The 10,713-nt window shown below is 42.4% G+C and overlaps 1 protein-coding gene across 1 annotated transcript in view; it reads right to left on the bottom strand.

Annotated features, from left to right (window-relative positions):
• LOC109920292 (heme-binding protein 2-like) overlaps positions 1-10,713 on the bottom strand; it is a 26,000-nt gene that overhangs the window by 7,070 nt on the left and 8,217 nt on the right. The window contains exons 2-4 of the mRNA XM_048618005.1: positions 8,951-9,007; positions 6,489-6,567; positions 5,717-5,837 (exon numbers count right to left, since the gene is read on the bottom strand). Coding sequence (XP_048473962.1) covers positions 5,717-5,837; positions 6,489-6,567; positions 8,951-9,007 — 257 coding nt within the window. The remainder of the gene's footprint in view (positions 1-5,716; positions 5,838-6,488; positions 6,568-8,950; positions 9,008-10,713) is intronic.

Consider the following 10,713-nt stretch of genomic DNA (forward strand, 5'->3'; position numbering starts at 1 on the left):
GGAAAAGCATTGTTTGATTAGAGATAGTCAGCATGGCTTTGTGAGGGGCAGGTCATGCCTCACAAACCTTATTGAATTCTTTGAGGATGTGACAAAATGCATTGATGAAGATAGAGCAGTGGATGTGGTGTATATGGATTTTAGCAAGGCATTTGATAAGGTTCCTCATGGTAGGCTCATTCATAAAGTAAGGAGGCATAGGATTCAGGGAAATTTGGCTGTCTGGATACAAAACTGGCTGTCCAATAGAAGACAGAGGGTGGTAGTGGATGGAAAGTATTCAGCCTGGAGCTCGGTGACCAGTGGTGTTCTGCAGGGATCTGTTCTTGGACCTCTGCTCTTTGTGATCTTTATAAATGACTTGGATGAGGAAGTGGAAGGGTGGGTTAGTGAGTTTACTGATGACACGAAGGTTGGTGGAGTTGTGGATAGTGTGGAGGGCGGTTGTAGGTTGCATTGGGACATTGACAAGATGCAGAGCTGGGCAAAGAAGTTGCAGATGGAATTCAACCTGGAAAAGTGTGAAGTGATTCATTTTGGAAGGTTGAATTTGAATGCAGAATACAGGGTTAATGGCAGGATTCTTGGCAGTGTGGAGGAACAGAGGGACCTTGGGGTCCACGTCCATAGATTCCTCAAAGTTGCCACCCAAATTGATAGGGTTGTTAAGAAGGTGTATGGTGTGGTGGCTTTCATTAGCAGGGGAATTGAGTTTAAGAGCCGCAAGGTTATACCACAGCTCGAGAAAACTCTGGTTAGACCACACTTGGAATATTTTCTGATGAAGGGTCTAGGCCCAAAATGTCAGCCTTTCTGCTCCTATGATGCTGCTTGGCCTGCTGTGTTCATCCAGTTCTGCACCTTGTTGTCTCGGATTCTCCAGCATCTGCAGTTCCTACTATCTCTTGGAATGTTGTGTTCAGTTTTGGTTACCTTATTATAGGAAGGATGTAGAAGCTTTAGAGAGGGTGCAGAGGAGATTTACCATGATGCTGCCTGGACTGGAGGGTAGGTCTTATGGGGAAAGGTTGAGGGAGCTAGGGCTTTTCTCATTGGAGTGAAGAAAGATGAGAGGTGACTTGATAGAGGTGTACAAGATGATGAGAGGTACAGATGGAGTGGATATCCAGAGACTTTTTCCCAGGGTGGAAATGGCTATCATGAGGGGGCATAATTTTAAGGTGATTGGAGGAAGGTGTAGGGGAGATGTCAGAGGTTGGTTCTTTACACAGAGAGTGGTGGGTGCGTGGAATGCACTGCCAGCGGTGGTAGTAGAGTCAGATGCATTAGGGACATTTAAGCGATTCTTGGATAGGCACATGGGTGATAGTAAAATGAAGGGTATGCAGGTTAGTTTGATGTTAGAGTAGGATAATAGGTCGGCACAACATCGTGGGCTGAAGGACCTGTACTGTGCTGTACTGTTCTATGTTCTATGTTCACACGTCACAAGGTTATAGTCCAACAGGTTTATTTGAAAACACCAGCTTTTGGAGCCTCACTCCTTCTGCAGGTGTTAGTGAGAGAGGTAGTATCAGACACAGAATTTAAAAATAAAAGATTAAAGGTTCACACCACTGATGAGGATGTATTAAACCTAAGATGCTGTTAAATCTTTAATAAGTTAGAGGGTTTTAGCTGATGAATATGTATATGTTAATTCCCGAATTCCTTTCAAGTCATGGCCCTTAGCACGCGTGCGCACACGCACACGCACACACACACACACACACATCCCCTCTCATACACACACTGCCTCTCAAGCGCGCACACACACACAGATCTCTCATACACACACTCAAGCACACACACACACATTCACTCTGTCTCTCTCTCACACACACACACAGATCCTATCTCATACACACTGCCTCTCAAGCACACACAAACACACACTCATACACACGCACACACAGATCTTCTCTCAAACACACATTGTCTCTCGAGCACACACACACACACACTCTCTCTCTCTCTCTCCCACAGACACACACACCCCGAGATCCCCTGTCATACACACACTGTCTCTCAAGCACACACACACACACAAACACAGATCCTTTCTCATACACACACTATCTCTCAATCGCATACACACACACACACACACTCAGTCTTTCAAGCACGCATGCACCACACACACTCTCACTCTCCTCCCCACACACACATAAAAACACAGATCCTCTCTCGTCCATACAGTACCTCTCAATCGCATACACACACACATACACACACACACATTTTACAAATTCCTACTGTAGAAATAAAATCAATCTGACTTCAAACTGAAACACAAACAGATTCTAAACAAGGCCTCACACCTAACATGCTTTGTCTGACCTAAAATGTCACCTCTTCTTTACACTGATAAAACCTCTAGTTCTCTCAGAGCAGTGACTTGAAAGGAATTCTGGGATTTACATATATTTATTAACCAATGAGGATAGAAAAAGAAAGATAGGCCAGATGAATGTGTGGCTGAGGAGCTGTTGTCGGGGGCAGGGTTTTCATTTCTTGGATCATTGGGATCTCTTCTGAGGTAGAGGTGACCTATACAAGAGGAATGGGTTGCACTTGAACTGGAGGGTGTCCGATATTCTCGCCAGAGATTTGCCACTGTTACCCAGGACGGTTTAAAATAGTGGGGGGGGGGGGGGGGGGGGGGGGGACTGTGTGTAAGAGAAGGGCCATTGAGAAGTCAGGAGAAAATACATTAGCCATCAAGAACAGTTTACTATTCAGGATAGCCAGGGGCATGGTAAAGGGAGGGAAAAGACTTATGGTTTAAAGTGCATTTATTTCAATGCATGAGGCCTAATTGGCAAGGCAGATGAGCTCAGAGCATGGATTGGCTCTGGGGAATGGGATATTATAGCCATAACAGGAACATGGCTGAGAGAAGGGCAGGACTGGCAGCTCAATGTTCCTGGATACAGAAGCTACAGGTATGACAGAAGTACAAGTAAGTGAGGAGGGGTGGGGGTTGCCTTTTTGATAATGCTAGACATAACGAAAGTGCTTAGAGAGGATATTCTTAAGAAGTCATTAAATGAGGCCATATGGTTGGAGCTTAGAAACAAGAAGGGGGTGGTCACTCTGTTGGCACTGTATTAAAGACCCCCAAATAACCAGCGGGTACTAGAGGAGCAGATGTGTAGAGAGATTGCAGATACCTGTAGGAATGATAGAGTAGTATTGGTTAGAGATTTTAATTTCCCCTGTAATGACTGGGCCATCTAGAGTGTAAAAGTACTAGACGGGGTGGAATTTGTCAAATGTATCCAAGAGAATTTCCTAAATAAATATGTAGAGGGTTCTACATGGGAGGGTACAACACTGGACCTCCTCTTAGGAAATGAGGTTGGGCAAGTGACTGAAGTATCAGTAGGAGAACACTTTGGGTCCAGTGACCATAACTGTCTTAGTTTTAACATAGTTACAGAAAAAGATAGGACAGGTCCACAGGTTAAAGTGCTGAACTGGAGCAGGGACAATTTTGGTACCATTGGGCAGGATCTAGCAGAGGTCGATTGGATGAGTCTGTTTGAAGGAAAAGGAACGACTGGCAAATGGGAGGCTTTTAAAAGTGTGATATCAACAGTCCAGGGACAATATGTCCCTGTTAGGGTGAAGGGAAAAGCTAGCAGGTTTAGGGATCCCCGGCTGACGAGGGATATTGAGGCTCTGGTCAGGAACAAGAAGAAGGCACACAATGGCTTAAGCTATCAGGCTGAAGTGAATCCCTAGGTGAGTATAAAAGGTGTAGGAACACAATCAAGAGGGAAATCAAAAGAGCAAAAAGAGGGTATGAGATGGATCTGGCAGATAAGGTTAAAGTTAATTGCAAGAGGTTCTATAGCTATATTAAGAGTAAAAGGCTAGAGAGAGAATGGATCCCCTTAAAGATCAGCATGGTGGAGTACAGGAGATAGATTTTTAATGAATATTTCTCCTCAGTATTTACTGATGAGAGAATCATGGATGCGAAGGAAATAAGGAAAACAAGTGGCGATGTTTTAGACTGCATTCATATTACCAGAGAAGAGATGTTCGCAGCTTAAAAGCGCATTAAGGTGGATAAGTCCCCTGGGCCTGATCAAGTCAATCCTCCGATGTTGTGGGAGGCTAGGGAAGAAATTTCAGAGGGCCTTGCAGAGATTTTTGCTTCATTGTTAGCCACTGGTGAAATTCCGGAAGGCTGGAGAGTGGCTAATGTTGTTCCATTGTTTAAGAAAGGTAGCAAAGACAAGCCAAGGAACTACAGGACAATGGGCCTAACATCAGTGGTAGGCAAGTTATTGGAGAGGATACTGAGGGACAGGATCAACCGACATTTGGATAGTCAGCATGGATTTGTGCGCGGGAAGTCATGTCTGGCAAATCTTTTAGCGTTTTTTGAAGAAGTAACCAAGAGGATGGATGAGGGTAGGGCAGTGAATGTTGTCTATATGGACTTTAGTAAGGCCTTTGACAAGGTCCTGCATGGCAGTCTAATCAGGAAAGTTAGGTTACATGGGATCCAGGGAGAGCTAGCTGATTGGTAGGAAGCAAAGGCTGATGGTTGAAGGTTGTTTCTCGGACTGGAGGCCTGTGACTAGTGGTGTGCCACGGGTCGGTGCTGGGACCTTTGTTATTTGTTATTTACATAAATGACCTGGATGTGAATGTACAAGGCATGATTAGTAAGTTTGCGGATGATACAAAATTATTGTTGATAGTGAGGAAGGTTTTATTAAAAATTACAGAGGGATCTTGATCAGATGAGGAAGTGGGCTGAGGATTGGCAAATGCACTTCAATACAGATAACTGTGAGGTGTTGCACTTTGGAAAGTCAAATCAAGGTAGGACTTATACAGTAAATGGTAGGGTCCTGAGGATTGTTGAGGAACAGAGGGACCTAGGAGTACAAGTACATAGTTCGTTGAAAGTGGCGTCACAGGTAGACAGGGTGGTGAAGAAGGCGTTTAGCAATGCTGGCCTTCATCGGTTGAGGCATAGAGTGTGGGAGTTGTTACAGTTGTATAAGTTGTTGGTCAGGCCGCATCTGGAGTATTGTGTACAGTTTTGGTCACCCTATTATAGGAAAGACATAGTTAAACTGGAAAATGTGCAAAGAAGATTTACGAGGATGTTGCCAGGACTAGTAGGCCTGAGTTATAGGGAGAGGTTGGCCAGGATAAGACTTTATTCCTTGTAATGTAGAAGAATGAGGGGTGACCTTATTGAGGTGTATAAAATCATGAGGGACATAGATAGGATAAATGCATATAGTCCCTTTCCCAGGGATGGGGAATTGAAAACTAGAGGGCATAGATTTAAGGTGAGAGGGGAAAGATTTAAGAAGGACCTGAGGGGCAACTTGTTCACGCAGACTATATGGAAGATGCTGCCAGAGAAAGTGGTTGAGGCAGGTACAATAGCAACATTTAAAAATCATTTGGATAGGTACATAGATGAGAAGGGTTTAGAAGGATATGGACCAAATGTGGGCTCAGCATAGACCAGTTTGGGCCGAAGGGCCAGTTTCCATGCTGTATTACTGTATGACTCTATGACTAACTATATGGACAGGTGATGGTGCTTTGTCCAAAAGTTAAACAATTTAATTTGAGAATTAAAATGCCTGTTTTAACTTTGAAATAAAACTCTGAAAGTAAATGTTTCAACTAATACACTTGCCACTGTTATCTTTAATCATTGTTCTCTTATTTGTACCTTCTACATTTTTGCCCTGAATATACTGAAAGAGCCTTGTGAATCCCGAATACATCGCAAATTCCATTAAGAAGGACGTAGCGTTGGTAGCAACCCATTTTGAAGCATTGTAATGACGAACCTACATGTGAAGCACCAAAGGAAAGCAGAGATTAAACGTTAAGCAGTCAGTTCAACTAGCTAAAACTCCAACTGTATGACTTCGGCAAAGCATGCCTTTATTCCAACTACATGATTTTGACTGTGTTTATCTACATTAACTATTTTTTCGGTTATCTTAGTGTGTTAGTTTGAACCAGATTAATTTTTGTTGTCTGGATCCATGCCCATCCAAAACTGGTTTGAAACGACCTGATTTCATACCATGTAAGTTGCTTACAGCTGGCGAAGAATATAAACTGCCATTTGATAGCCTTATCTGGATCAAGTTCAAGTCCTATGCAATAGTGAAATAACTGTGTCCTCACTTAACGACCCATTAATATTTTAACTTCTCCCTTTCAGGCCTTATTAGTTATTTCATAGAGATTGAATACATTTTTCAACAATTGCTTATTGACATATTATACAGCACCTATTGTTTTAAAGATCAAAAGAAAAATGATCAAACCAATAATTATTTTTCAAATTCTATTTGTCTTGGACAAGCAACAATCAAAGCAAAACAAAAATGTCCAATTCTGGAGATATGAACTTCCCAGCTTTCTTACATGTTACATACTTTGTTCCTTTATTCTAGAATTGAGAATTAGTTCTGAGCTCTGCTTCTCACCTCATAATCTGGCGTTTCACATACGACATCATAATTGAAGCATTCCTTTACTTCATTGCATTGAGCTGGTTTAGAATCACTGCTCAAAGATAAATAAAAGAACAAAAGTAAATATTAGTTAAACCATTCTTGACCACAGTTTCTGCATCAGCATAGTATGCCGTCTTAAAATAATGCTTGCATTTGTGACAGGTACACCATTGAAGGTGCTTAAGAGATGCATAAAGATAGGAAGTTTGATCATTGATATATGAATTAAGAAGGAAGTTTCCAGGCTTGTTCTGTCTTGTGTTCTAAACACTTTGGGCCATTTGGCATATGACTGAGAGGGGCAGTGAAAGGAGATAGTTAAGTCCATCTATTCATGTTTCTTGTGTAGAAATTGTCTCCTCGAGCTGACTTGAATGCCTATAGGGAATCAGGGGGCATTTTTGATTTTTATTTGGAGTTTTTTCCTCTTATTTTTGTCTCCTTCAGGAATTCACAAACAGTTTTAGGAGGGGTGTATTGGGTTGCCTCATCAAATGGAAAGAACCAGCATTGATCAGCATAATTATCTCCCCTATTTCCATAAGCAACCTTAGTGAGAATTTTAGATAACAAGGTGTAGAGCTGGATGAACACAGCAGGCCAAGCAGCATCAGAGGAGAAGGAGAGCTGACGTTTTAGGCCTAGACCCTTCTTCAGAAATGGGGGAGGGGAAGGGGATTCTGAAATAAATAGGGAGAGATGGGGAGGCGGATAGAAGGTGGATAAAGGAAAAGATAGGTGGAGAGGAGACAGACAGGTCAAAGAGGCGGGGGTGGAGCCAGTAAAGGTGAGTGTAGGTGGGGAGTTGGGGAGGGGATAGGTCAGTCCAGGGAGGATGGACAGGTCAAGGGGGCGGGATGAGGTTAGTAGGTAGGAGATGAGTGTGGGGCTTGAGGTGGGAGGAGGGGATAGGTGGGAGGAAGGACAGGTTAGGGAGGCGGGGACAAGCTGGGCTGGTTTTGGGATGCGGTTGGGGGAGGGGAGATTCTGAAGCTTGTGAAGTCCACATTAACACCATTGGGCTGCAGGGTTCCCAAGCGAAATATGAGGTGCTGTCCCTGCAACCTTCAGGTGGCATCGTTGTGGCACTGCAGGAGGCCCAGGATGGACATGTTGTCTAAGGAGTGAGAGGGGGAGTTGAAATGGTTCGCGACTGGGAGGTGCAGTTGTTTGTTGTGAACCAAGTGTAGGTGTTCCGCAAAGCAGTCCCCAAGCCTCTGCTTGATTTCCCCGATGTAGAGGAGGCATATCTGGAACAGCGGATACAGTATACCACATTAGTGTTGCAGGTGAACATCTGCTTGATGTGGAAGGTCTTCTTGGGGCCTGGGATGGGGGTGATGGGGGAGGTGTAGGAGCAGGTGTAGCACTTCCTGCGGTTCCTGCAAAATGCACAGGATTGGGTTTAGGTATTCTGTGCCACAGTCAAATAATTTGCCAGTGAGAATTTTCACAGATTTCATCATTCAGTGTACATAACTAGCAAGCATTTCTGGCTAACTATGAAGAGTGAATATCCTAGATATTTTGTATTCTTTGTTAACTTGAACAATGTGGCCAAATTTCAGGCCTGTATCATTGGTTTGACTGAGATCAGTTGAAAAGAAAGAAAGCCTTACGTTTGTATTGCAGTTTGCACAATAATTTGATGTTGCAAAGCACTTTACAGTCAATTAAGTGCTTTTAAATTATAGTCACTATTGTAAGAGGGCAAGAACCTGCCTGACTTGGCTGAGCTATTCACTAAAACATTGAGCAGATCCTAAGTGAGCTTTAAGTGTATAAGCTCTGTAATTTTGTTATAAACCTAGAATTTTCCTTTATATGCATTTGATTTGTTAGCACTTTTACAGTAGAAAATACAGGCTAAGTCTTCATCTGTTTGCCAGTTAATGACAGTTTTCTGTTTTGTAAAAGGCTGAAGGATATTCCATCGGTATCACTGATGCTACTCTTTGATTAACCATGAGAAGGGGGTGGTAAAATGCCAGTTTTACATTACCCGCAACAGATTGTTTCACCTTGTAGAACAATCTGTCTTGTACCTGGACAAAAGCTGACTGCATTGTGCTTTTGCTTATTAGCTTCTTTCCTGTTCTGTTCCCTGAAGGCACTAACAATTCTTGAATTACAACTCTGATGTAATTAACATCCCCTAGTACTTTGACAGTTGGCCACTCTTCAAATGTGAGTCTAGGCAGTGATGTTGGCAAATTATTTGACTGTGGCACAAAATACCTAAACCCAATCCTGTGCATTTTGCAGCAATGGTCAGTTGATCAGAAGCCTGTGTTTATTAGCAATTCAGAGCAAGGTGAAATACAGATCTCATTACACATTCAGCTATGCTGCTATAGCTGCAGAGCACACCATTGGTGCTTCTAAACTACAGTCTCCTATTATTAATTCTTTGGAAACATTATATTTCATACCTTATCCCAGCTTCTGTCAGACTAAGGAATACAAAGATAATTAGTCCAGACCAGTACCTAAGGGAAGAAAAATAGAACCAATGTAGATAGATATAGATATAGTACCACATATTCAGTTTTCATTTTGAAAAAAAATCTTGGAATCCTTCAATAGTTGTATCCATTTATTAAAAAATGAGTAAAGTAAAAATCAAATCAAATAGAAAACTGTAATAGTTGGCAAGAAAAAAGTGTAGTAGAAGGTAAGAAGGGTCTGTTTCCATGCTGTACATCTCTCTGACTCTGTTAAAAGTCCATTCTACCTCTAAGCTCCATCCAGTATGACTGTTCTCTGGCACTTTTGTCACTCCCTTAACTGGGCTAGCATTTATTGCCTATCTCTAATTGCCTCTTAGATCAAGAGTAGCTAGCAAGGTATTTCAGAAAGCATTTAAGATTCAACCACATTGCTGTAAGTTTGAAATCATATGTAGATCAGATCAGGTAAGAATGGCAGATTACTTACCCTAAAGGATATTAGTGAACTAGGTGAGTTTTTATAACATTCAACACTGTTACGTTGAATCATAGAATAAAATCTCCACAGTGCTTGATTTTAATTCCAGATTTTTGTTGAATTCAAATTTCACCATCTGCCATGGTATTTGAAGCCTCGAGCCTTAGTCTAGGGGTTCTGGATGTCAATGCTACACCAGTACATCCCCTGTGGCAAATGTATTTCAGGGATATATGTAAAGGGGAGTGTTGCTGAACAAAGAGACCTTGGAGTGCAAGTTCATAGTTCCTTGAAAGTCAAGTCGCAGGTAGACAGGATTGTGAAGAAAGCATTTAGTGTGCTTGCCTGTATTGATCAGTGCATCGAGCATGGGAGGTGGGAGGTCATGTTGCCACTGTACAGGACATTGGTTAGGCCACTTTTGGAATACTGCATGTATTTCTGGTCTCGCTGCTACAGGAAGAATGTTGTGAAACTTGAAAGGGTTCAGAAAAGATTTGCAAGGATTTTGCTAGGGTTTAACGGTCTGAGCTATAGGGAAGGGCTGAATAGGCTGGGGCTGATTTCGCTGGAGCATCGGAAGCTGAGGGGTGACCTTATAGAGGCTTATAAAATCATGGGCATGGATAGGGTAAATATTCAAGGTCTTTTCCCTGCATTGGGGAGTTCAAAAATAGGTTCAAGGTGAGAGAGGAGTGAGTTAAAAGTGACCTCAGGGGCAACTTTTTCATGCAGAGGGTGGTGTGTGTATGGAACAAACTGCTAGATGAAGTGATGGAGGCTGGTACAATTACAGAATTTAAAAGGCATCTGGATGGGGATATGAATAGGAAGGGCCTAGAGGGATAGGGCCAAATGCTGGCAAAATTTATTTAGGATATTTGGTTGGTGTAGACGAGTTGGACCAAAATGTCTGTTCCTGTGCTGTACATCTCTATGACCCTATGACTTTATTTAACTTTTTTAATGGAAATAAAGATATAGTCATTAGCTGCCACTAATACTGCCAGTAGATCGCAATAGAAGAAGTCAAAAATGTAAATAGAGTGCAAAATCAGCTTAACTTCTATTACAATTGGACTACATTTTGCAATCAGTGGCGAAGCAACAGTGTTTGATGCTGACCTTGAAGAGAGTTGCCCAGGACATAAGGATCTATTAGTCTCTTCTGGTGCGAATTTCACCTTTCCCAATATTAGCCTCCCACAGTCCAAAGATGTGCAGGCTAGGTGGATTGGCTATGCTAAATTGCCTGTAGTGTTCAGGG

The sequence above is a fragment of the Rhincodon typus genome, chromosome 38 (assembly GCF_021869965.1).
Source record: "Rhincodon typus isolate 14 chromosome 38, sRhiTyp1.1, whole genome shotgun sequence".
NCBI lineage: Eukaryota > Metazoa > Chordata > Chondrichthyes > Orectolobiformes > Rhincodontidae > Rhincodon > Rhincodon typus.